Genomic DNA, 27331 nt, shown 5'->3' with positions numbered 1-27331 from the left:
CTTTAAGACCGAGTTCAGATCTAATAGACTCCTGATGCACCATATTTTCTCCCAACTATTTCCATAACTACGTCCATTTAAGACATAAACTGTGTTTAAGTGAATCTCCAAGCCGGTCGTTTTGACATATTTTTGTGTATAGTTGATCGTTTAGACGCATGAAACCCAAAGTAGCCTATACTTTGCTTGTTTGTCTCTTTGCGGTCTGTTTCGGAGCGCGCGCCGCCTTGGGAACGGTAGGCTATCTCTTGCGCTCTTTTTATTATTAAATGCGTCCCGCAATTTAGCAACAGTAGCATTTTACAACAATCACCGATCGTGCTGATTCTGACGTTAAGTTTGAGTTTTAGGGAGAAATGTCAGTGCACCGCTGTGAAGGGAAGGAAGTTGTGCTAGACAGATGTATAAATATTCTTTTTATAATCTTTGGAAGGCGAAATCTAAAATAAAATCAGACTAATAATCACAGATCTAAACCAGGCTACATTTGAATGTTTCGTTCTGTCACTCATTATGCAGGGCTTGTGTTTTGCTCGCTGTGGCACCGCGTGAGCGAGTTCTCTCTCTCTCTCTCTCTCTCCGACTGCGAATAGCTAAATTGCATCACAGACAAAGGGTTTCATATTATTATACATAGAAATGGCTGGCGAGATAAAATAACTTTCTCTTTATAGCAATAATAAATGTATTTTCTTAATTTCTGCAGTACCGACAGCAGAACCGATAATGTCCGAGCTTACCAAAGCCAGTCCTTCAATAGCCTATAGTGCGTTGGTATATTTTTATTACTTATTTCTCTGCATTGAGTGACAACCCTCTCAAATATAACAAACACAAACAGAACAAATAAAAATCTCAGATTCACTGTCTGTAATTGCAAAATTCTTGCTTCCTTATTGTGACATGATAGCAACCCTTCTGCTGTGATAATGCAACTTCAACTACGCTATCAATATCCAAAGTAGCCGAACGTCATGTCAACTATCGCGTTTGTCACGTTTTTTCTTGAAGTTGGCAGTAACATGTCAAAAGTTTTTAATTAAATATAAAGAAGTTATACAAATTTAACCCTTACTGTTTTCTCCAAGGAACTTAGCTCCTTCCTTAGGCACTGGATGAGGTCTGCTCACTCTGCTGGAAAATGACTCTAGGGGCAGCGTGCGTCGAACACGTGTTCCACAACAACACTAGGCTGCCCACAGATGCGCCTGCCTAATAATCGGCTTGATATGCGTGGATATTGGCCGATGCCGATTATGTAAAAAATGCAAAAAAATCGGCCGATTAATCGGCCGGCCGATTAATCGGTCGACCTCTAATATATTCAATGTGAAAGTTAAAAATTGAAAATATATAGAACATTCTAGACCATAGATGTGGCTCAGCCCCTACTTTTTCGCCTGTTAATTGTCCGCCGGGGGAAATCCTGAGTCAGAATGTTTAGAAAAGTGCACACCTTGCCTCAAAAAGCTGCATGATTTGAGGTATCATTTATGTTCATAGTAAAAATGGTGCAAGATAAGCTATGTCAAATTTAATACTTAGGTTTAAGGATTTAAACAAATTACCAGCTTACAGTACCACCACAAATCAAGTACATTTACAGGCTACTTCATAACATAAAAAAAAAAAAAAAACATTCTAAGCTTGTTTTGTAATAGGATCATACAGATGGCTTATGACAATGCCTTGGAAACCTCTTTCATGAAGTTGCATGCCAACTCCCTATTACTTGTATTAAATGTCCTCTGCTTGCATGTTGCACTGATGTTATCAAATAGCACAATGGAATTAAATGGGCTCTGCTCTGTTACATTCTGCTATAAAATTTCCACTGGTTTGCATTGAGAAAATCATAATGCATCGAATGCAACAAATCACTAACTTGTGTTCTAAACCAACCATTTACATTACCACTTACTGTTAGCAAATTAAAGACATTCACAAGAAGCATTACCACATGTAAAGGAATACAACATTTCCATACTTTTCACTTTAATTGAAACCAGGCCTTGACATTGAAAACAGCTTGTAGAATTTCTGTGAAATAAAACAGGCCCCCACACCACAAACATGTTGAGCTCTGGTTGGCTGTTTTACAGTGTCCAGAAACAACAAGCTTTTTCTTCAACCTCTCCCTTTTTCCAACGTGAAATGCATCTCTTGCTGTAATTGAGGCTCTGGCAACTAACACTTAAGACTGTTTCCTTATCCATAAAGCTGTGACATTGCTCAAGGACTCAAAAAGCTAACAATATAAATAACCTTGAAAATCATATTAAACCATTTCTAAAGAGACATTGAAGAGCAACGCTTTACCAAAAAGAGGTCAGATCCAAGATGTTCGATAAAAAATAATAATAAAAAAAAAACACATTATAGCATGTGAATCATCAAACACAAGTGTAAACTTCTTAAGGTAAATTAATGGCATGTTGAAAAGCTGCAACTATATCCAAGGCCAAATCCAATTACAGTAGAGGTGACTGTTTAGATGACAAATACTGTCACCTCAAGACTCAGGGAGTCACAGCTACACGTGCTATCCAGAGTGATATAATAAGACTAATTAAATCAAAGACTGTTGTAAGAGGAGTATAGCGCTGATTCTGAATAAGTCACAAACACAAGCAATGCACAAAATGTGCAGAGAGAATTGTTGGAAATGTAACTTGTTTGTTTTTCCAACCCAGTGATCCTACCTCATCAACAATAGAAGAGCGTATTTGTGTGTGTTTGCACTCTATCCCTAAATAAACTCCCAACAATGGCTGCGTGACTCACAGTGTAGGTGGGTTCAAGGCCGGTGAAAAGTGGTTTAGATTAAAGCACTGTTAACAATGTCATGACAGGCGGGCAGGTGCTGGACATATATATGCAAGAGACACCCTTCTAATCTAACCTACTGTTAGGATGGTGGTAGCTCTAAGGGCTAGTAACCTGAAGGTTGTTTTTAAACCTTGATGGGGGCATTCAGACCTGGAGAGTTAAGGCCCCAAAATACTTAATTTGAAAATCGCAAACAAAAGGGTGTGACGTCATTTAGAACAAAATCTAGCCAAAAAGGTGTTTTTGAGTTCGTTTTGGTGGTTAATAACAGCTTGCCTTGAAAACTCTCCTTACCGGCTGCTAAACACCATCTTACTGCCATTGGTCAATGTCATTGGTAGGTGTAAACTGGAGCTCCACCTAACTTGAGGCCAGCAGCTAATTCCCGTTCATTCAGTTAACATCAATCAACACAAACACACCAGCGTGCAGTTATTAGCAAGCTGGTGCAAATTGACCAAAATCTGTACTATCGTTCGTGCAGAGACATTGCCCAAGAACATGTGATGCAATATTTTTGTAATCTGCACATATTATGGACGCATATAGTGCGTTAGCGTCATGAATTCAGACCTCTTTAAGTGGACCCAGATCTCTTTTTGGTGTACTTGACCAGTTACGGGTTCTTAGTCCATTTTGCATACAACACAGTGTTGTTTTTGTGAAACCCAGACCCTTTTTAAAAGATTATGAAAACTGTTATTATTATTATAGCAGTATTAAATGTTAAGAGTACAATTAGCTCAACATATTAACTTGAGATTATTAAACATGTTTATTACCCTTAAAATAATTAATAAGCATGAGTACAGCTGTCTTTGTTCAAGAACACATTTTATTGAACTTTTGCATCAAAAAAAGAACTATTACATAGTGTAAATATATTATAACTTGTTCTTATACATTGAGGGGAAAACAATGCATTTAACTGAATGTATTGTATTTTTTTTTATCAATAATACTGTATTTAATCAATAGTACTGTAAAGGCAAATTTCAAGACATTACAATCATGTACAGTACCGCCACTCCCTATAAGCAGATTACGCAGTCTGCGTAGGGCACCTACTCTCTAGAAGGGCACCATCTTACCCTAGGAGGGCACCAGAAATTCCACCGGCTGCCCTCACTCGCATATTATACTTTATTCAAGGACCCGAAAGCAGTTGTGGAACACAGATGATCGCGTCACGCTCTTAAGCGTAACATGATCATCATAAGATCTAGCATAATATCTAAAAAAAAAAAACAGTGGCAAGGCCATCTGGCCCCAGAGCCTTGCCAGTGAATGTGCTGTGTTCACAATGCACGTTATTAGTGAACCGAACTGCAGGCTGTAAGCGAACCGTACTATAAACTTTCATTAACATACAGACTTCTAAGCTCACCAGATGCCGCCGGGATCCTGGTAGTTGGAACTTTGCCTATCCTGGAATCCTTTCGTTTATACCACTGGGACTCTCTTGGGGGTCGCTTGTATTGTTGCTTCCAAATTTAAGATGGCTCTAGTGAACGCAAGATCTCTGGTGAATAAAACTTTTATACTTAATGATTACTTTTTATCTCGTAATTTGGACTTTTTATTTGTGACAGAGTCTTGGCTGGATACTGTGGACTTATGCCCTCTTGCTGAAATCTCTCCAAATTACTGCAAGTTTTTAAATTCCCCTAGATCCTCTAGACGGCGGGGTATAGGAACTGTTTTTAGGAAGTATTTTAAATGTTGTCCACTCTCAACTGAATAATATACCAGCTTTGAGTTACAATGGTTTAAGGTGGAGCTTGCATCGCCTGTGCTTTGTGCACTTATTTATGGACCTCCTAAATACAACAAAGTATTTATTCTAGAATTTTCAGATTTTTTATCTATCTTTGTTCCTACTGTCGATAATTTTCTTATTCTTGGAGATTTTAATATTCATGTGTGTTGGCCATCCAAACCTCTGGTTAGAGAATTCTTAGAACTCACTGACTCTTCTCTGGGATAGGCTCGGTCATACTCTGGATCTTGTTCTGTCTTTAGGATTTCCTATTACTAATAGTCACTGATGTCATCCATTTATCAGATCATACTCCTATCCTTTTTAATGCTACACTTCCTCTGTCAATTCCCATAACTAAATATATGGGCCATTTTAATCTGGTATTAAAGAGTCTACAGAAGTGAACTTTTCTGAGGCTTTTCTTGCTTCTCCATTCTCCCTTATCATTGAATACCCTTTCCATTGGCCTAAATACAGAAGAACTTACCACTTTGTTTAGTTTGACATGCACAGACATTTTTGATGTGGTTGCTCCATCCAAGCTTAGACATCCAAAAAAAAATTGCCCTCAGCCGTGGTTTAAAAGTGAAATCGGAGTCCTTAGTCAAGAATGTCGGAAGGCAGAGAGGAAGTGTAAAAAAGATGAGCTCCAAATTTCTTTAGAGATTTTTAGAGATTCACTGGAGAATTTTCAGCAGGCAGCAAGAGCAAGCTATTTTTCAGATATTATTCACAATAATTCTCATAAGCCTAATGTTATATTTAAAACTATAAACAACATGCTAAACCCTGTAGTCCCAACTCTGAAGTAAATTTCAAAACGACTTTTAAATTTTTTTCTTGAATAAAATATAAATACCAAGTCCCATATTTCTTTTATCCAGAGTTTTAAGTAATTTCTGACCTATATCAAACTTTCAAGTCCTTGAAAAGGTTGTTTTGTCTCAGCTTGGTCCTTTTTTATTAGATGATGATGTTTTACATACATTTTATATAATGCTGGCTGTTGATTCTGGTCATGCAGTGGTTTTGATTCTGCTTGACCTAAGTGCAGCTTTCAACCCAGTCAATCATTAAATTTTGTTATGGCGTTTGGAGGGTGAGGTTGGTATCTGTGGTAATGCCTTAAATTGGTTCAGGTATTATTTAACTGACAGAACCTTTTGCATTATAATTGGAATTTTATGTTCTACATCAGCACCCCTTAGTTGTGGTGTTCCTCAGGGCTCCATCCTTGGGCCTATCTTTTTTTCACAATAAATGTGTCCAATAGGTTCCATTTTCTGCAACCACAATATTTCATACCATCTCTATGCAGATAACACACAGTTGTACATTCATCTTTAACCAGGAGACACTCACTCTTTCAACACCCTCCTTCAGTGCCTGGAAGATGTTATGTTTCTCGCTGTTTTAACTTTTAATTCAGTGCGATTAATTTGACTAAAAATAATGCATTAAAAAAATTAACGCAATTAATCACAATGCCAGTTAAATCGACAGCCCTACTTTAAATGTAATCTAATCTCCTCCCACAGCAGTGTAGCGGGTGTCTGAATGTTCGCAAAGAGTATGCCCTTGCTCAGCCGTTTCAAACTTTTTTACCACTGAATGAAGAACTTCTCCGGAAGTATATCGGGGGCCTTTAATGGGACTGCCCATCACCAGGACACTTCAGAAAGACTGCCCATGTAATATATGTGCTAAAGAATGCATCTGTTTGACAACTAATATATAAATACAACTTCCATTTAGGTGTCGAAACTCCCAAGAGTACTGTTTGCTTACACTCTCTGCAATTATAGAGCCTGTCAAACTGGTGCTGAAGTGTGAGGAGGGAATATTAACTCTGCACAGATGGCTATACTCTAAGTGACAGTCACAAAAATATACAGCAATGATGTTTTAAAAATATGGGCATGTTGGAGCCATAGCACAGCACACTGACGCTCATGAATTTAAAGCTGGTTTGAAGGTAAAGCCAGCCACCAACATTTCCCAATCCCACTCCCATTCTACTATATCTGCTTAACAACAAAAAAAAAAAGAACATATGGTCAAATGAAAAATGTACCTTAATGATTACACCCTGTCTACTCTGGTTGCGAGAGGCGCATCAGAAGCAAATCGCTCCCATTATAATGATGATGCCGTCTATATAGATGCATCCATTGCGTCGCAACGACAAAGGTCACTCCAGCCACTTTATTAACCCATCTATATTAAAATGATTTTACTTCCCAAATATCATGTGTGAAATATCATGTTCTTTTGGCATTAATTTTATTCATTATATATTTAAATGACTTCTGACTGTTCAGTGTTACCCATTAATTACCTAGGCCCACCACAGTTTAATTTGTCCAGCCAGTTTCGTAATGAACCGCAAATAATAGTTTTGACCATTTGTGAACTGCGTTAAACTCGTTCATGCTTTGTGGGTGTGAATTTTTTGCCATGCCATCATCATTCATATCTATACAACCAATGTGTTTTTGATTAAATTACTACTAAAGCATGAAATTGATTACAAGAGCACAATGTTTTTCACAGATCTAGCCCAGGGGTCGGGAACCTAAGGCTCACGAGCCACAAATGGCTCTTTGCTAAAAATCAAGTGGCTCGCTGGGTGTCTCACCATTCACCAACACATGATCGTTTAGAACTTTCTAGAGATAATTTTCCTGCAGAAAGTGTGGGTGCAATTTCAGAGCTTAAAGTCAATGACACTGTTTTGATTTAATTCCTCGTACAGCCCCCTCCTGGTGAACAAGGTTTGAAATTCAGAGTATTTTGCTGATGTTCCAGCCACTGTGGAAGGTGACCTGTAAGACTTCTTGGAGTGATATATAACAAGAAATTAGACACAAAGATGCATGTTTCACGAAACGTGTGATTTTTGACGAACAGACAAAAGAAAAGCTGCCGATGCGCATCTGATTTGATATGTTTGCACAGTGAGCTCTGCTGTTCACGAGTGCAATGAAAGCGATTCTCCAACACACTCACATGCATAGACTTCTGGGTCTCGTTTCCCAATAACTATTGATCTTAGCTGTTCAGAGCATTTTCTACGAGCAATTTTATGAACGTTCGTTATTTTTTTATGTACGCCCAGGGTGTAAAATAGCAAACACCACACTCCAAATTGACGAAGTTCAATCCAGCTCACGAGCTCCTCGTTCAAATGCAGGTATTTCATACGCAAGTAATTTTGCTCATCTACCTGCAAAAGGTGGGTGACCTGTAAAACGTCTTGGAGTGACACATGACAAGACATGCTGTTAGTCAGAAAGACACATGCTTGAAGAAACACACTTTATTATATTTTTAAGACAAAAGAAAAGCTGTCAATGCTCGTGTACGAGTCGCTGTTTGGCGTGCAACAGGACCCTTTCTCATGGAACAAGTGAATGTAAAGTTATCACTCCTTTTTCTCAGTTACATTGGACTGAAAACTGTTTGCAAGAATAATGTCATTATGAGAATGCTGTAAATTATCTCCGATCATCTCAGAAGGTGCTGTTAGTTTAGTTTACTTTATTTCCATGGAGCAGTTCACGCTTACGCATTGTGAACACAACTCTCCATGTTCAGTAATATATACAGTGAGGAAAATAAGTATTTGAACACCCTGCTATTTTGCAAGTTCTCCCACTTAGAAATCATGGAGGGGTCTGAAACTGTCATCGTAGGTGCATGTCCACTGTGAGAGACATAATCTAAAAAAAAAAAATCCAGAAATCACAATGTATGATTTTTTAACTATTTATTTGTATGATACAGCTGCAAATAAGTATTTGAACACCTGAGAAAATCAATGTTAATATTTGGTACAGTAGCCTTTGTTTGCAATTACAGAGGTCAAATGTTTCCTGTAGTTTTTCACCAGGTTTGCACACACTGCAGGAGGGATTTTGGCCCACTCCTCCACACAGATCTTCTATAGATCAGTCAGGTTTCTGGGCTGTCGCTGAGAAACACGGAGTTTGAGCTCCCTCCAAAGATTCTCTATTGGGTTTAGGTCTGGAGACTGGCTAGGCCACGCCAGAACCTTGATATGCTTCTTACAGAGCCACTCCTTGGTTATCCTGGCTGTGTGCTTCGGGTCATTGTCATGTTGGAAGACCCAGCCTCGACCCATCTTCAATGCTCTAACTGAGGGAAGGAGGTTGTTCCCCAAAATCTCGCGAATACATGGCCCCAGTCATCCTCTCCTTAATACAGTGCAGTCGCCCTGTCCCATGTGCAGAAAAACACCCCCAAAGCATGATGCTACCACCCCCATGCTTCACAGTAGGGATGGTGTTCTTGGGATGGTACTCATCATTCTTCTTCCTCCAAACACGGTTAGTGGAATTATGACCAAAAGGTTCTATTTTGGTCTCATCTGACCACATGACTTTCTCCCATGACTCCTCTGGATCATCCAAATGGTCATTGGCAAACTTAAGACGGGCCTTGACATGTGCTGGTTTAAGCAGAGGAACCTTCCGTGCCATGCATGATTTCAAACCATGACGCCTTAGTGTATTACCAACAGTAACCTTGGAAACGGTGGTCCCAGCTCTTTTCAGGTCATTGACCAGCTCCTCCTGTGTAGTTCTGGGCTGATTTCTCACCTTTCTTAGGATCATTGAGACCCCACGAGGTGAGATCTTGCATGGAGCCCCAGTCCGAGGGAGATTGACAGTCATGTTTAGCTTCTTCCATTTTCTAATGATTGCTCCAACAGTGGACCTTTTTCACCAAGCTGCTTGGCAATTTCCCGTAGCCCTTTCCAGCCTTGTGGAGGTGTACAATTTTGTCTCTAGTGTCTTTGGACAGCTCTTTGGTCTTGGCCATGTTAGTAGTTGGATTCTTACTGATTGTATGGGGTGGACAGGTGTCTTTATGCAGCTAATCGACCTCAAACAGGTGCATCTAATTTAGGATAATAAATGGAGTGGAGGTGGACATTTTAAAGGCAGACTAACAGGTCTTTGAGGGTCAGAATTCTAGCTGATATACAGGTGTTCAAATACTTATTTGCAGCTGTATCATACAAATAAATAGTTAAAAAATCATACATTGTGATTTCTGGATTTTTTTTAGATTATGTCTCTCACAGTGGACATGCACCTACGATGGCAATTTCAGACCCCTCCATGATTTCTAAGTGGGAGAACTTGCAAAATAGCAGGGTGTTCAAATACTTATTTTCCTCACTGTACAGGTATCTTTGTATTAAAGAAACAAAAGACAAAAGTTATTCATTCATGAAGTAATACAAGACACGTTCACCTTGAACCTTAAATTGAGTTCTATTTTCTTTAGGCAGCTTTAACTGTATTACAAAAACAACACAAACACATTTGATAGGAACACACATTTGGCAGTATTTTTTGCTAATTGTCTTTAGTTCTTAATTTTTAGGCTATTAGTAATTTTCCAATTTGTTGTTGACAGATGCTTGCTTGATAGCAAATGGAGACATTAAATGTTTGGATTTGAGGAGGTGGTGATATAAAGATTTTTGATCATTTGTTATTTTAATTGTTTTGTTTTGTTTAAAGTGCAATTTGATTAGTATATGGGCAATATAAACATTTTATTTTATTGAAAAACTTTGTTTTTGAAAATAGTAAATTATTCATTTGTGCTAAGGATCTTTTAAAAAAATGCATCAACCAAAAATTAAACAATTGTCTCCTGATCTAGCCTCTTAATTTTGCTCTCAAAGTGCACCAGATTGATGCATTTATGAAGTTAACATTTTGAGCTACTTTAATAAATACATTCCCTTTCACTTAATTCAAACTTGTCAAAAGACTAAAATAAGGAATGCAAAAAAGTCTCAAACTCACTATCCAACATGATAATATATAAAAAGAATAAGAAACAAAAGCAACACTTTATAATAGCTTTCATTAATAAACCTTTTATAAACATTAAATAATGTTTAACAGATCAATAGTTCATGTATATTCAGATAGTTAGATAGAAATATGAGATGTGCTTGTTCATGTTTAGTAATGTATTTAACTAACATTAACTAATGCTTTATGTAATGTAAATAAAAATTCTTACAAATGTTATTAAACTGGGGGCCTGGGTAGCTCAGCGAGTATTGATGCTGACTACCACCCCTGGAGTTGCTAGTTCGATTCCAGGGTGTGCTGAGTGACTCCAACCAGGTCTCCTAAGCAACCAAATTGGCCCGGTTGCTAGGGTAGACTCACATGGGGTAACCACCTCATGGTCACGATTAAGTGGTTCCCACTCTCATTGGGGCACGTGGTAATTTGTTTGTGGATTGCTTAGAATAGCATGAGCCTCTACATGCTGTGAATCTCCGCAGTGTCATGCACAGCAAGCCACGTGATAGGATGTGCGAATTGACGTCTCAGAATCCGAGGCAATAAAGGGGATAAAAAATTAATAAAGTGTTATTAAACTTTCATTACTATATGGATTTGCACTTTTTAAAGCTACACTCTGCAACTTTTTTTTTGCTAATAAAACAAAAATGTGTGTGCAACAAAAATCCTTCTTCCAAACCATGTATTTTCTTTACCCAAATACACTTTGATAAACCTATGATAATGGTATTATATTCTAAATATTTTAGAGCAGTTGGGATGGATTTCGCAGGAAATTGCCTACATCATTCGAACGTGCCTGTTGACGTCATTTCCAAACACAGATAACATAAGATCCAGCTTCTATAGCGCATGTATTGTGTGGGAGTAGCGTGAAGCTGAAAGTTTGTCGTCACAACGAATGGGAAAACCTGACCATTGATAATTCAAAATGACAAATCTCTGGGGAATCACTTTGTAACAACTAAGAAACCCTGAACAGAGCAGACTCTACAAGCAAAAAGGTTTAGGGTTAGAGCAACAGAGTCCGTAAAGAAACCCGAATCAACATCAGCTTGGCTTTTAAGAGGTGGCGACAAGTTTGAGATCTGAAAGGATTTAAAAGCGATCCAGAGATGGCTTTTTTTACTCAGCAGGTTAGGTATTTCATTGATATGGTTTATGTAGTTGTGTAATCTCACACACACGCACCTAATTATACTGTAATCGGTGCAGAACATTTGCTAGCAAACGTGTATTTCCTTTATAACGGCAATAATTTATATAAATAAATCTTTTAGCACTAGGCTTGCCAAGGACATGAGAGTCTTGAAATGCTGTTGACCACTGGTTGGTAACAATGACAGTCGATAAATTAGTTACTACTGTGGTCTGTTAGGGCAGAATATCTTGCAGTTATAAAAACTTTACAAAGTTTGACCTTATCAAACTAGCACTTGTTATGTCTAATGTTAACAAACGTTGCCTAACTTTTGTGACGTAATTTATTTCAAAACATCAATGTTTCAAATAAGTCAAAACAACATGTCCTGTATCAATGTGTACACTGGTGCCTCGAACCACATTCATCCGCACTGAGGAGCAGAGCCGAACCACAACCAAAGCAATGTCATTCCGCAAGACACATGCAGTTATATTTTTAACTGCTAGAGGGCCACAAGTTACAAAGTGTAGCTTTAACAGCTATAAATGATCTTAACAAATGTTACACAATGATTAACACATTATCTGTTCCTATTGAAGTGCTCTCTGTAGTGATGCATAGATACATGTCATACATTCTGTGTGCGTTTGCCATTTAAACGTACCAAATCAGTTTAAATCATCTTTGCTTTGCTTGTCTGAATTGAGTCAAAATAAATTATATGGTTACTGACAGCATGTTGTAAACCTGGAACGTTCCTTTCATTTAAAAGCGACACTTGTTCTAGGCTTAATGGATTAGTGACATGCTGGTCAATTTCCAAAATGTCAAAGATGAGATCCATACAATTTATTTTTCATTGAATAATATCTCTTAATACCCTTTCTGTTCTTTACAGTCAGTTGTTGATTACAAACAACAAAAAGGAAACATTTAATTCTAATAAACAGAATAAAAAAATATATATATTTTTCGAATTGTAAATAGAAGGGTTAATTAGAAGGTTAGAAGGTCCCTTTATAATTAACAGCATTAGCTGATAGAGAATGTCTTACATTTGCAAGCAGAAAGGACATTATAGCCTAAATATACCCATATGTATCGATATAGAAATGAAATTGGAATCCAATTGAAAGCTCGTGAATCTGAATTGAATCGGGAAATCTGGATCAATACCCAGTCCTAACAAGATGACTTAAAATAATTTAAAGTAGCCTAATATTAAAATAAACTAAAGAAATTAACATTTCAACGAAAACTGATGTTTCTCACTCCAGTGAAAATGCACTGCTGAACAGTCATTCAGACAACTTTTTTAGGGAGGCAGGGGGCCTGTGAATATGGTCATGGAATCTGTCTGTATGAACAGTATCAGGACAAATTTCTTCAATGGGAGGCGAGTTCACCAGTGTACAAGTACTAAATAATAGGCATGTCCTTGATAACAACCTTGCTGTGCTCGGTCTTGTTTGTGAAAGCCCTGCACACAAACAGAAGTTGACTCCTACCAGCTCTGGGACGGTTTAGAAAGGTGCTCCGGGCATGGCAACCTCATAATAACCTCATTGTCAGGTGAAGGGAAAGGAGGCGCACACCGCACACTGGGCTGTGTGCAAGATTAATGCCTTGATGGATGTGACCCTAAGGACTCTCTGCCTGTGCTATTCTAAGCCTTGCCGAGCAGATGGGCCACGTTCTCCATGGAGGAAGGAGGCACGAGTAATGCACGCACAAAGTCAAGCACAGCAGCTTTTTTCCAGAGGACACATATTTCACAACAATCTGACACAATACCAGGCTAAGGGGAACAAACTGTTTTTCTGACCTTTTTGGGGTAAGTATAAATAGCAGTAAAAATGCCAGCGGACAAAGCTAAATAAAAAAAACTAGAAGGGACATTTAAATTCCTGTCACATGCTGATTTTGTAATCCTCTCACTGTCTTGCTTGTCTCTTGCTTGCCTCCAGAGCCTCTTATTTCCCCCCGAGCAAATCATTGCCCCCGCACTCCCATCAACTCCCAACACAAATTATTATTTACTCAAACCTAAAAATACATAGGCCACAAAAACTGAACTTGAGTGAATCCAGATCCATGATACAGGGAAAACTGTAAACAAGTCAAGCTAAACTTGACTTTCCATGCAACAATATTTGACTTTGTGCCAAAATGCTCTTCACTGAGTCAAACACATACATATATAGTAAGTCTGAGTCAGCATTGAAATTGATCTGGGATTCAGTATCTAATTTAAAGCTGGAAATCAAAAACTTTTAGGTTTTTAAAAGTTTTAAAGAAATGTTATAACGTTATCACGGTCACTGATGAAATAAGCTGTGACACTGACCATTTTAACAAAGGTCAGATTTCTTTGCTTGTATTAAAGCACACAAGATACAACAACTTACATTTATATAGCGCTTTTTCTAGAAGTCCAGCTTTAACTCAAAGCGCTCCACATGGTATAGGGGGAATCTCCTCAACCACCACCAGTGTGCAGCATCCACCTGGATGATGCGACGGCAGCCATAGTGCGCCAGAACGCCCGCCACACACCAGCTATTGGTGGAGAGGGGATGGTAGAGTGATGTAGCCAATTCAGGGATGGAGATTATTAGGAGGACATGATAGATAGGGGCCAATGGGGGGAATTTGGCTAGGACACCAGGGTTAAACCCCTACTCTTTACGAGAAGTGTCCTGGGATTTTTAATGACCACAGAGAGTCAGGACCTCGGTTTAATGTCCTATCCGAAAGACGGTGCTTTTTTACAGTATAGTGTCCCCGTCACTATACTGGGGCATTAGGACCCACACAGACCATAGGGTGAGCACCCCCTACTGGCCTCCCTAATACCACTTCCAGCAGCAACCATGGTATTCCCCAGGAGGTCTCCCATCCAGGTACTGGCCAGGCTCAACCCTGCTTAGCTTTACTGGGCAACCAGGTGAGAGAATTGTGTGTGTGTGTGTGTGTGTGTGTGTGTGTGTGTGTGTGTGTGTATCCCCTAGTGTTCGCTCCTGTGGGGAAAGCCACAATACTCTGTATTGTTGTTGCTGTTATGATTCTAGGCCTGTCACAATATCTACTATTGTTGGACGATATATTGTCCCAGAAATAATTGCGGTAAACTATATTATTGTAATTTTAAGACCACTTTATGCCACTGATATAATGATAATATAATAGCATAATAATGCAAGTACACCCTTTCAGAGAGCCATGAACTTTTAATTCTTAAGGAAATTCAGGCATTGGAATCGGAATATAAAAAAAAAAAAGTCAGCAAAATCATTGCGATGATATCGTGGGTATTCGATGTATGTATCGGCCAGCCCTTTGTATTGCCATTTTCGTTGCAACCATTTTTAAATAGTCGACATATCGGCTCGTTCATATTAATGGGCTCTCCTCTCTCATTCGGCTTAAAGCCAAAATGTTCCCACACTGGAGCTGTGGAATGCTGCTTTGAAACCAAGTCTATTTGGACTTACTCTTCCAAATTTTTTGGCTGGAATTATGCAGTTGTCAGGAAAAACGCCTATTAAAATACCTATTAGCCTCGAGTAACATTTAATCTTCACCTGTCGCTGTCCACTCTGTGTGTGTGGAGGAGCTGCCTGAGCCCCGCCTCTGACACGGAGAGCACTGACACTAGCCAAAATGTTGGTGACATTCATTCTTATGCAAACAAACACGCATGTAAACACAATGGGCAATATTGAGGTCAGCAAAAATGATCGAGGACCCCATATTTCGCACAATAAGTCGATAACGTAATTATCGTGACATGCCTAGATGATTCATGAAGTGTTCCATTCAACTCAGAGACAGAATTTCCACTTTTCAACTGGGAAACACTTAACTAGGAAACTCGTGCCGAAATCTTCAACTCCCATTTAGTAGAGATACAGGTGTGTTTTACGTCACGCAAAGATTCGGCACCCAGGGCTGGGAGGTTTACAGTCGGTGTCAAACATTCACTATTATTTAAATAATATCCATTAACAAGTCAAAGTTCTTACATTAAATTATAATAAAATGTGTTTAGCAAATGTTGTGCAGACAGGTGTTCAAAACATGGATAATTACACTCTTTATTATTGTAACAATAGCATTGCAGCATTGTAAATCAGTTTGGTTGCAATGAGACGTCTCTGACAATCAAATGCACCCCTAAAAACCACAACGTAATCAATCTGATTTTCGAATTAAGTTAAAAGTCACATCATGCGTGATCACCATCTATCATCGTATACATGATCGATACTTGTGAACTTCATGCCAGTTCAAATGCATGCTGTTAAATCAAAAGGGGTACATACCAAATATTAAGACATTCTGACAATCATATACATTTTTAATTAAACCATTCACAAGTGGAATCAGACTTTTGAGTCCTGCCCTACCATATTTGAAATGGTTACAACAACTTCTGGAAAACTAGAAAATTAGGCTTTTCTTAGCCCAAGGAACTATGATGAATTGTTTAAAGCATTCTGAGGGACAAGCATCTGTTAGCTTCAACATCATGTTTTCAACAGTTGAAGGAACAGCAAACACTTGTGAAGATCACATGTAATCACATGTATGGATTAGGAGGCAATTCATTAGTGGCACCCACTGCAAACTAATGACATTTGATTATGTTGACAGAGTTGGTGCAGAGGCTACATGGCAAACAGGGGCTAAACTGTATGTCGCTAATCAAATTTAGAGGCTCGTTATCCAGAGAGAGATCAGACTGCCTTTATCACCAAGAATGCTTGAGGTGTGGCAGATGGACTGAATGATGGGAGGTGAGAATGGATATTGGCTGCTCACACAGAGATGTCCTTTTGTTTGCCAAAGCCCTTCGACAAGCTGGGTCAAATCGCAATATAAATTGGAATAGACTGGCCAGGTCTAAAAATCAATGCTGGATAGAGAGCAGCAAAAGAGAGAGCTGACAAGAACGGTCACTGGTGTACATAAAAACAGAGGAAAATATTCAGAAGAAACAAACTACTAGTTTTGGGAGAATACATCCAACTTGTTTTCGTTTAATTTGAAGAATTTGTTTTTGGAATAACAAATACTCATGATTTATGTCTTAAGAAATTCTTCAGGACAAGTAGGCTATTGCCCAAAGCAGAGAAATCTCTTAGTGACCGCTGACAGAAGGAAAGTATCTATTATTTACAAAGCCTTGCGCAGAACTTTAAAATATGCAAAGATGCACCGCTGATCCCTTTAACTTTCAAGCAGGCACCAGACACAGGGGTTCTGCATCAAACGATTTAGCAACTTATAAAGATTACTTCCAGAATAAGCATTTAAAGAGTTTTTATTGGCTAGTGAGTGAATACCTGCAGCACAAGAGGCTCTGGGTTGAAGGCCAAAGTCATCAGCAGCTGCATTCGCTCCGTGTCCTTCAGGTTTTTCAATAGGAAGCTTCCAGAGTCCTTGGTCTCAGCATACCTCCTGACCACTCGATCCAGAAGCCTCTGCGAAGGACAGTGCACCAGATCCGACCAGCCCTCCACCACCTCAGGAGTTAGCAGCCTCACGTCCCCGTTAAGTCGGGCCAACTCTGTTTTGTACATACCCTGAATAAGATCACAGCGAGGTCTTCCAGTGGCTCTTTTGCATATCTTCTGATCAATCTCTGCCAGTTCTTGGTTAGAGCCCAAGCGTTTGAGCACCACCCGGCGGGTTCCTTCCCTGGGTTCTCCATATTGAGCAAAATAAACATTCTTTACATTAAAAATGTCTAGAAAGCGCAAACGACCCCACATCTCAAAGGTCACCTGGCCGTTCATGAACTTGCGGCACCAGCTAGTACCGAAGCAGGCCGGACACTTGTTGAGGCCAATGAAGCGGCGGTCAGTGAGCTCGTTCCTCTGGAAAGAGGCGAAAAGGTTGTGAGTGTTCATCAGCAGGATAACAAAAAGCGCAACGATGAAGAGGAACTTGCCGCATCGGTAGACGCGGCCAAATTTGAGTGACAGTATCCGCAGCATGCTGATCGTCAGCAGCCTGAGGAGGGTGGGTGTGGTAAACTTTCGTCAATGTGCCTTTTCCATCATTGCTTTGATTTCATCGTTTACATAAGCTGGGGTGGTCCATGCTGGCAGTAGAGTTGCTTGTTAACCCCAACAGCTTCAAGAGCCTCTCTCACCATGTTTTCACGAGGGGTTTCTGATTCTACATCAAGTTGTCACATCGAAAAGACCATTTACCTGAAACAGATCAATTAAATCAAGTTAATAAAGCCCCTGAGCATTGTGCACTTTTCAAGAGATGCAGTGGAGAAGTGTTAATGATAACACTGTCAACAAAGCAGTTACATGCTTTCACACATTTCACACAAAGTGGCATTTCAGAGCTATCTGAAGAACATATCGTTTCAAGCTTAAAAAAAAAAAAAAGTGCTCAATATTCATGTTAACATTTTGTTATGTCAGCTTACATGTGCTAACATATAATAGTCAAACCACCATTATCAGCCTTGTGGAGAGGGCAACAGGAAGTGGGTGATGAAATGAATGTCAAAGTGTACTCTACAGTACTGTTTAATGTGTAACTTTAGAAAATGCATAAAAACACATGCATGCATGCATGCACGCACATATATATATATATATATATATACATATGTACACACATACACACACACATACATACATACAAACACACACACACACACACATATATATATATATATGTATGTGTGTGTGTGTGTGTGTGTGTGTGTGTGTGTGTAGTATGTATGTGTGTATATATATATACACACACACATACATATACATCCATACACACACCATGATAAAATTCCCAGATGTTTAGTATTACCGTGTTACATTTAATTATCATTAAAACCGTGAAAGATTATCGTGATTTGTAAAGCTTGTGGTAAATGCTGTTAACACACACCCAGCAAGAAACTTGTTATTGTTTTTTTAGCGTGAAAAAACTGCTGGAAGGCAATGACAGCACTCAGACAATTTCCAACCTTCCAAGAAGACCAAATCAGAAGTGTGGGATGCTGAGGGAAAATTAGTAGATGGTAACTCTGTCTGCAGAGCTTGCCAGAGGAAAGTCGCTGCGAAAAGGTGCAATGCGTCCAATCTGGAGAGTTATCTTCATGACAACCATCCATCAATTTATAGTGCATGCAAGGAAAGTTACATTTTTGCTCAGTGCTTAAGTTGGGGAAAAGTAAATAGTTGGACACAATATTTAATTTTATCTAACTTGTAAAAAAAGGAAAAGTTCATAGCAAGTGCACCGCTTTGAGCAAAGACAAACAAACAAGAAATCAATACAGTAAAAAATAAGTGTGACATTTAAGAGATGTACATTCATACCAGTAATACACAGCTTTTACAATAATTAAGGGGACATAAAATAGTGATTTGAGATGAATGTTTTAAAATTTGACCTGCTATTTAATTATTTTATGATCAGGCTACAATTCAATCATCCAATACAAATACTGAAGTCCTCCGATTTCATTTTCAATACAAACTATAACAGACACACAATAGCACAAGTTGTGTTTGTAAGAAAGGAGAGAGCGTGAGACAGTTTGAGTTTCAGTCGTGAGAGTTTCATGATGAGCAAACTGAATCAAGAATGTCAGAGAGCCATGTAATAACAAGTTGTGTAGTTTAGTCACCCAACCAACAAATTTTAATCATTTAAAATGTGTGTGTGTGTGTAAGTTAATAATAATGTAACCACACCAATAAAATATATAAACCCTGTTTAAATTATTTCAGTGTGTTTATCAGTACTTTTTGTACATTTTCAGCACATTTTAACAATACTGTGATAATACTGATAACAGTGATAGTTTTGGTCACAATAATCGTGATATTGAATTTTCAGAACGTTACATCTCTAATACACACACACAGGCAATATTGTATTGTTTACGGTCATGCCAATAAAGCCACTTTGAATATATATATATACACACACATATACACACACACAGTGCATCCGGAAAGTATTCACAGCGTTTCACTTTTTCCACTTTTTGTTATGTTACAGCCTTATTCCAAAATGGATTAAATTAATTATTTTCCTAAAAATTCTACAAACAATACCCCATAATATCAACGTGAAAGAAGTTTGTTTGAAATCTTTGCAAATTTATAAATAAAAAAAATTTAAAATAATAAAAAAAAATAAATAAATAAAAAAAATCACATGTACTTTAGTATTCACAGCATTTGCCATGACACTCAAAATTGAGCTCAGGTGCATCCTGTTTCCACTGATCATCCTTGAGATGTTTCTACAACTTGATTGGAGTCCACCGGTGGTAAATTCAGTTGACTGGACATGATTTGGAAAGGCACACACCTGTCTATATAAGGTCCCACAGTTCTGGGGAAGAGTACAGAATTTTTTTTGGAAAGTTTGGAACCACCAGGACTCTTATTAGAGCTGGCCAAACTGAGTAATCGGGGGAGAAGGGCCTTAGTCAGTGAGGTGACCAAGAACCCGATGGTCACTCAGACAGAGCTCCAGCATTTCTCTGTGGAGAGAGGAGAACCTTCCAGAAGAACAACCATCTCTGCAGCACTCCACCAATCAGGCCTGTATGGTAGAGTGGCCAGACGGAAGCCACTCCTCAGTAAAAAGTACATGACATGCCGCCTGGCGATTGCCAAAAAGCACCTGAAGACCATGAGAAACAAAATTATCTAGAACGAGATGATATTTTAACACTATATATATGACTGGTCTTTCATTCGACTTAAGGATAGGTGATACCTCTATTTTCTTTTCGATCCGATACACACCTGTCTATATAAGGTCCCACAGTTCTGGGGAAGAGTACAGAATTTTTTTTGGAAAGTTTGGAACCACCAGGACTCTTATTAGAGCTGGCCAAACTGAGTAATCGGGGGAGAAGGGCCTTAGTCAGTGAGGTGACCAAGAACCCGATGGTCACTCTGACAGAGCTCCAGCATTTCTCTGTGGAGAGAGGAGAACCTTCCAGAAGAACAACCATCTCTGCAGCACTCCACCAATCAGGCCTGTATGGTAGAGTGGCCAGACGGAAGCCACTCCTCAGTAAAAAGTACATGACATGCCGCCTGGCGATTGCCAAAAAGCACCTGAAGACCATGAGAAACAAAATTATCTAAAACGAGATGATATTTTAACACTATATATATGACTGGTCTTTTATTCGACTTAAGGATAGGTGATACCTCTATTTTCTTTTCGATCCGATACGAAGTACTTTTAGGCCAGTATTTTTACAAATTCTTTGGATAATTTAGTAACTTAATTATTATTTAAATTTGTTTATATATTTATAGGCTCAAGCAGAAAATTATTAGGCTGCTTTGTTTTCCTTTTAAAAATTAGTTTGTATGAGCCACATAGAAAACCTCAAAATTAACCATAGATATTATTATATGGCTACTATTACTAAAACCAAGTTACAATATGGATACTACAGTAATACTGTAGTAAAACCATGGTTAATTGTATCAAAACCTTGGTAACTGCCTAAATAAATAAATAACAAAAACATGGTCACTACAGTCGTGGTTACTGGTCATGGTTAATCCAATATTACTACATTAAATCCATGGGTAGTTTTCATGAGGGTATCATTTATTAACGAGGATTAAATATAATTATCAATGTTTTAACACCTAGTATATACTCAAATAACAGTATATTTTCAAATAACAGGAGATGCCATAAACATTGCGTTTTAATATGCATGTTAAATTGAAGTTCAGTTTTGAAGATGCTGCACTGTTTTCCATTTAACTGCGCTCTCTCTGGCTGTTTGAAACACTCGCCTGATGTACACTGCCACACGCGCCTGGTGTGTATGTGTAGGTAGGTGTGTGTGTGTTCAAATGTTAACTCTATTGAGGAAAGCTGCGATATTCTGTATTGTTGTTGCTGTGATTCATGAAGCATTCCATTCAACTCTGAGTGTCTGAATTTCCAACTTTCAACTGAGGAAAGTGCAACAGAATGACACTATATCGGATATCTAACTTGGAAACTTGAGCTTCGCGCCCGCGCGCTCAGAGCCAGCCAAGATTAGCATGGCTAAGGCTATATATTAGGCGCCCCGTCATGAGAGTTCTTTAGGTTCAATCGACTGAAGCGAACTGACCAAGCACAAGCACGGCAGCTTACGCAATACTCGTTCCCTCCTCTCAGGGAACCGAGGTTACGTTAGTAACCGAGTCGTTCACCTATCGAGAGGTCTCTCCTATTGCGTAAGTAGCTTACGCTATGGGAACACCATGCAAAACGCCGTGCATGCTGACTTCGCTCTATAAAGCCAGAGGCAGATGCCTGAGCCTTAAAGCAAAGTGATTATTCCACGAGCCGACCAACGGCGAGCTACATAATGGGATAGTATAGAGCCTTCCAAGGTGGTCCATGGTGGGGCTCATAGTACAAACACAAGCACATATCTTATGTACTGAGTTTTCTATGTACTGATATGCATAAAAAATCCTTTAAGTCAGTCAGAGACGGACCTATAAGGGAGGAGATAATGCTCAGCATATACATACTCCAGTCCATTCTATAGTCAGGCTGATAGAATGTTGGAATGCAATGAGGGGACCTGTAGGTTTTAAAACCTGATAAATGTCGAAGGTGAGGCCCAGCCTGCCGCCGCACAAATATCTTCAATGGGTATCCCACTCAACCACGCCCACGAGGAGGCCATGCTCCTCGTAGAGTGAGCTCTGACGCCTAAGGGGCATTGAAGGCCCTTGGCTTCATAAGCCAGCGCTATAGCATCCACTATCCAGCGCGATATTCTTTGCTTTGAAACTGTGAGACCTTTAGTGCGGCCGCCAAAGCATAAGAATAATTGTTCCGTCTGTCTGAACGGGGCAGAACGTTCCAAGTATACTCTGAGCGCCCTGACCGGGCAGAGTAAATTAGCGTCGCTTTCGTCTGCTGGGGGCGATAGCGCTGCCAGAGATATCACCTGTACTCTGAAGGGTGTGGAGAGCACTTTAGGAATATACCCGTGCTTTGGCCTAAGGACAACTCTGCAGTCGTTAGGTCCAAATTCCAGGCAAGCAGCGCTTGATGACAGCGCGTGCAGGTCGCCCACTCTCTGGACTGAGGCGAGCGCCAGCAAGCACGCAGTTTTGAGCGAGAACTGTTTAAGGTGCACGGTTCGGAGAGGTTCGAACGGGGCACTCTTGAGTGCATCCAGGACCGTGGCTAGGTCCCAGATCGGCACCGAGGGGGGGGGGCGAGGAGGGTTCATCCTCCTAGCGCCTCTTAGGAAACGAATGATTAGGTCGTTTTTCCCTAATGAACCTCCTTTATCAGGATTGTGTGACGCCGCTATGGCAGCCACATAGACTTTGAGCGTGGAGGGTGTGCAGCCCGCCTCCAGCAGCTCTTGCAAAAAAAGGCGAGTACACTTGGTATCTCGCACGATTTGGGGTTCAAGCTCTTGGTATCACACCAGTCACTGAACACTTTCCACTTTTGGGCATATAAGCCTCGTAGAGTCGTCGCGCCTCAGTGATGGTTCTCAAAACTCCACTGGGGAGGTTCTCGGGAACCCATTGAGGGGCCATGCATGGAGGGCCCACAGATCGGGGCGGGGATGAAGAATCATCCCGTTGGCCTGCCTGAGGAGGTCTAGCCTCAACGGAATCGGCCATGGGGCAGATTGCATCATCTGCATCAGTTCTGGAAACCATGTCTGGTTTTTCCAGAGTGGGGCTACCAGGAGCACTGCACATTTCACTTCCCTGATCCGACTGATGACCTGAGGTAGCATCGCGATCGGTGGAAAAGCATACAAGGGGCGGCTCGGCCAGACTTGGGCGAGCGCGTCCATGCTCTTTGAGAAGAAAAGGGGGCAGTGCGCATTTTCCCTGGAGGCGAAGAGGTCGACCTCTGCCTCGCCAAAGGTTTGCCATAACCACTGAACCATCAGGGGGTGGAGAACCTTGGACATGTCAGCTCCCTGGTTCAGGGCGCCTGGCACATGCGCTGCTCTCAGCGAGCGCAGGTGGTGCTGTGACCATAAGATGAGCTCCCTGGCCATAGAGTGCAGGGAGCTCGACCTGAGTCCACCCTGGTGATTTATATACGAAACTACCGTCATGTTGTCTGTTCAGACCAGGACGTGTTCGTTTTTCAGGTACGGAAGCAGGGCTCTGAGAGCCAAGGCGACCGCTTTCATTTCCAGACAGTTTATATGTAGGCGCTTTTCCGGGTTTGACCAAAAGCCTGAGACAGGCCTGCCCTCGTAAAGGGCCCCCCATCCTATTTTGGAGGCATCTATTGTGATCATTTTTCTCCGCGTAATTACGCCCAGACTCACGCCGGTTTGATACCAGTTGACGGCTTTCCAGGGCGTCAGGGCTTTTATACAGCCGTGATTCGCTCTGATCAAAAAAGTGGCCCGAGCGCCATGCGTGGGGACACGGCTCTTGAGCCAGCGCTGGAGAGGACGCATGTGCAACAATCCTAGCTGGAGTACAGCTGATGCCGAGGCCATGAGACCGAGCATTCTTTGAAATCGTTTGACGGGGGTGCGCGTGCCCGTTCTGAATGATGTTGCAAGGCGTCGAATAGAGAGCGCGCGCTCTGATGAGAGGCTCGCTGTCATCTGCACTGAGTCTAGCACTATTCCCAGAAAAGAGATATTCTGGCTGGGGGATAGCACGCTCTTTGCAAAATTGATTCTCAGACCCAGGCATTCTAGATGGCTGATAATCCAAGATCTGTGCGTCGTTAACTGACCCTCTGATTGTGCTATGATTAGCCAATCGTCGAGGTAATTTAGTATTCGCACTCCCGCTGTCTCAGGGGAAAGTGCCGCGTCCATACATTTCGTGAATGTACGGGGGCCAATGATAGGCCGAATGGTAGTACTGTGTACTGGTATGACTGTCCCTCGAGCTGAATCTCAGAAAAGGCCTGTGATGAGGCGCTATCGAATGTGAAAGTAAGCGTCTTTCAAATCCACTGATAGAAACCAATCCCCGGGCGAACTTGCGTGAGGATATGTTTGGTTGTTAACATTCTGAACGAGCGAATCATTAAAGCTTTGTTCAGATGTCTGAGATCTAGGATGGGGCGGAGGCCACCGTCCTTTTTGGGACGAGAAAATAGCGGCTGTAAAAACCCGCCTAGCTCATAGAGGGAGGAACAGTTTCTATAAGCCCTTCTCTATCAGTTTGAGCACCTCGGTGCGTAGAACATGTGACACATCTTTCCTCACTTTCGTCTCGACCACCGCTGAAAAGCGGGGTGGTCTCGTGAGCGAATTGAAGTGAGTAACCGTGTTTTATTATGTTCAAAACCCATTTCGGCATGTCGGGGATTTTTTCCCAGGCTTTTGCTCGCACAGATATGGGCTGAATGCTGGCTGGGGGCGTGTCGCAGTGACGTATGGGCCCCACCGGCAAATTGCCTTGTGCTAACACTGAGATTACAGCTCTCAGAGGCGCAGGTGCGCGCTGAGCAGCCGTGTTGAGTGCCGAGTGCAGGGGTGCGTGTGAGAATACAGGCACGCGCGCTCTCCCCGAAATGCTTGCAGCATGAGTCGGAGAAATGCTTGAAACTGTATGGACAGAGTATTCGGGTGGGGGTGCATACATCGTAATAGGCACGCGCGCCACATTCATAAAGCTTCCGCTCTTAGCGGGAGTCTCTTAGCTCAGCGCATCACATCTGTGATGTTTGCGGCATGAGACAGAGAACTGTTTGAAACTGTATGGGCAGCTTATGGGTGGGGGTGCATATACTGTAGTAGGCACGCGCCACTTTCATAAAGTCTTCAGCTCATGGCGGGGTTTTTGGCTATGCATACAGTGTTTGTGTGTAGGGGTGCATGCATGGCAGCAGGCACGCGCGCTACTTTTATAGTATTTCCCGCTTTTACTGGGGAAGTGTTTATAACTGTGGGAACAGTGCTTGTGTGTAGTGGTGCATACATGACAATAGGCACACAATCTACATTTATGGAGCGTCCAGCTGAGCTGGGGAAGTATTCGGCACTGTTTGGACAGTATTGATATGTGGGAATGCGCACTTTAGTGTAGACACGTGACCCCTTAGTGACACAGGCAGAAAATGTGATTTCTGTGTGTTGCCGTTAAAACGCCGTTTGATTCCAGGTGAGCGAGTTCTGTGACTGGCCCATTGACTGCTGTACAGACATTTCCAGCCGCCTGTAATGGGACTGGGTAATGTTTTACACGTTTTGGAGACGGGAGGCATCGCCCTGGCTCGCTGCTGCTGCTGAGGTGGTCTCTGGCGGCTCTGTGACGAGCTGGAGCGCTTGGGCAGGAAGTGACGCATAGCCTGCGAATCCTTCCGAGCTTCAGTGAAGCGTTCAGTGAACTCTCTTACCGATCTCTGAGTCCATGCTGGTGCCCGTGCTCGTGTCCGCTAATGTCGACGGCACGGGGTCGAAGGCCGAGCCCGGCCAGTCGTCGGATGCAGCGTCAATGGAAAGGCTGTCATCCTTTTCACCGTCGTCCCCTGAGGCGCCGAACGAGACGAGACCCACCGCTCTGTAGGAGGGGTGCTGGTCCGCCTGCGTTGAAATGGACTGGCGGCGGGGGAGTTCTCGGGTAGTGGTGAAGCACGCGGGGGACTGGCCCGGCGTGACGTCACTGAAGTCCGCGTGCTCTGGCGGCCTCCGTGAGCGCCGCTTTTTCTTGCGCGGCTCGAACAGAGGGGACGGCAGCACGGTGGTAGCAGGCTCGTTCGCAGCGAAGGCGGCAAAGCGAGCGCGCAGCTCGGTGAGGCCCAGGGAGTCACATTCGGGGCATCCGCCTCGAGTGAGAGCAGCTTCTGCGTGGTCAGGTCCCAGGCAGCGAGTGCAAATGATGTGACGATCCCCGTCAGGAAGAGGGCCTCTGCACGAGGCGCAGGCTGAAGGCATTTGAAACAACGCCTTGAAAAATTACTCTTTTACTCAATCAAAAAGCGTCGCAGAGGCGACGCTTGCAGTAAAGGATATAGCGATCTGCGCCGGATGGGTTAGCAGAAGGCTTCAAGGCGGCTGAAGGCGCCGGCGTCCTCTTAGCGGTCCTGCTGCAGGCTTTTCGACGGTGTGCGAAAGACTCCAACAATCCGGAGGATCCAGCGAAGAGAAGGTCTTCGCTGAAGGAGATTAAATCTAAAGAACTCTCATGACGGGACGCCTAATATATAGCCTTAGCCATGCTAATCTTGGCTGGCTCTGGCGCTGGCGCTGGCGTGCGCTCATTGGTCGCGCGTTCAGAGTCGCCCCGTCATTGGTTCGAGCAAGTTGCCGCAGCACAGCCAATGACCGAGCTGCCTCGCTCATTGCTGTGCAGCTGCAATGCGTTTTACATAAAGACTTCAATATTTCTCGAGAAACTGAGTTTTCCCATAGCGTAAGCTACTTACGCAATAGGAGAGACCTCTCGATAGGGAACTTCATTAATTTCGTCGAAATGCAGGTGTTTGTTACATTTCGCAGGGCAGGGAGGTTTAATCAGTGACAATCATTCACTTTTATTAAATAATATCCAATAACGAGTCAAATTACATTAAATTATAATAAAACGTGTTTAGCAAATGTTTTACAGAAACACAGTAAATTAAACTCTTCGTTTTGATTATTGTGACGATAGCATTGCAGCATCGTATCAGTTTGTTTGCCATGAGAAGTCTCTGATAATCAATGTACCGTAATTTCCGGACTATTGAGCTCACCTGAATATAAGCCGCACCCACTGA

The 27331-nt window shown here is 41.5% G+C and overlaps 1 protein-coding gene across 1 annotated transcript in view; it reads right to left on the bottom strand.

Moving 5' to 3' along the window:
- Positions 1 to 27331, bottom strand: part of LOC127649802 (divergent protein kinase domain 2A-like) — a 59269-nt gene that overhangs the window by 18553 nt on the left and 13385 nt on the right. Inside the window, exon 2 of the mRNA XM_052135047.1 lies at positions 16945 to 17817. Within this exon, the coding sequence (XP_051991007.1) occupies positions 16945 to 17598 (654 nt within the window). The 5' untranslated portion in view covers positions 17599 to 17817. The remainder of the gene's footprint in view (positions 1 to 16944; positions 17818 to 27331) is intronic.

The sequence above is a fragment of the Xyrauchen texanus genome, chromosome 9, assembly GCF_025860055.1.
Source record: "Xyrauchen texanus isolate HMW12.3.18 chromosome 9, RBS_HiC_50CHRs, whole genome shotgun sequence".
NCBI lineage: Eukaryota > Metazoa > Chordata > Actinopteri > Cypriniformes > Catostomidae > Xyrauchen > Xyrauchen texanus.
This window is presented reverse-complemented; position numbering and strand designations above follow the sequence as displayed.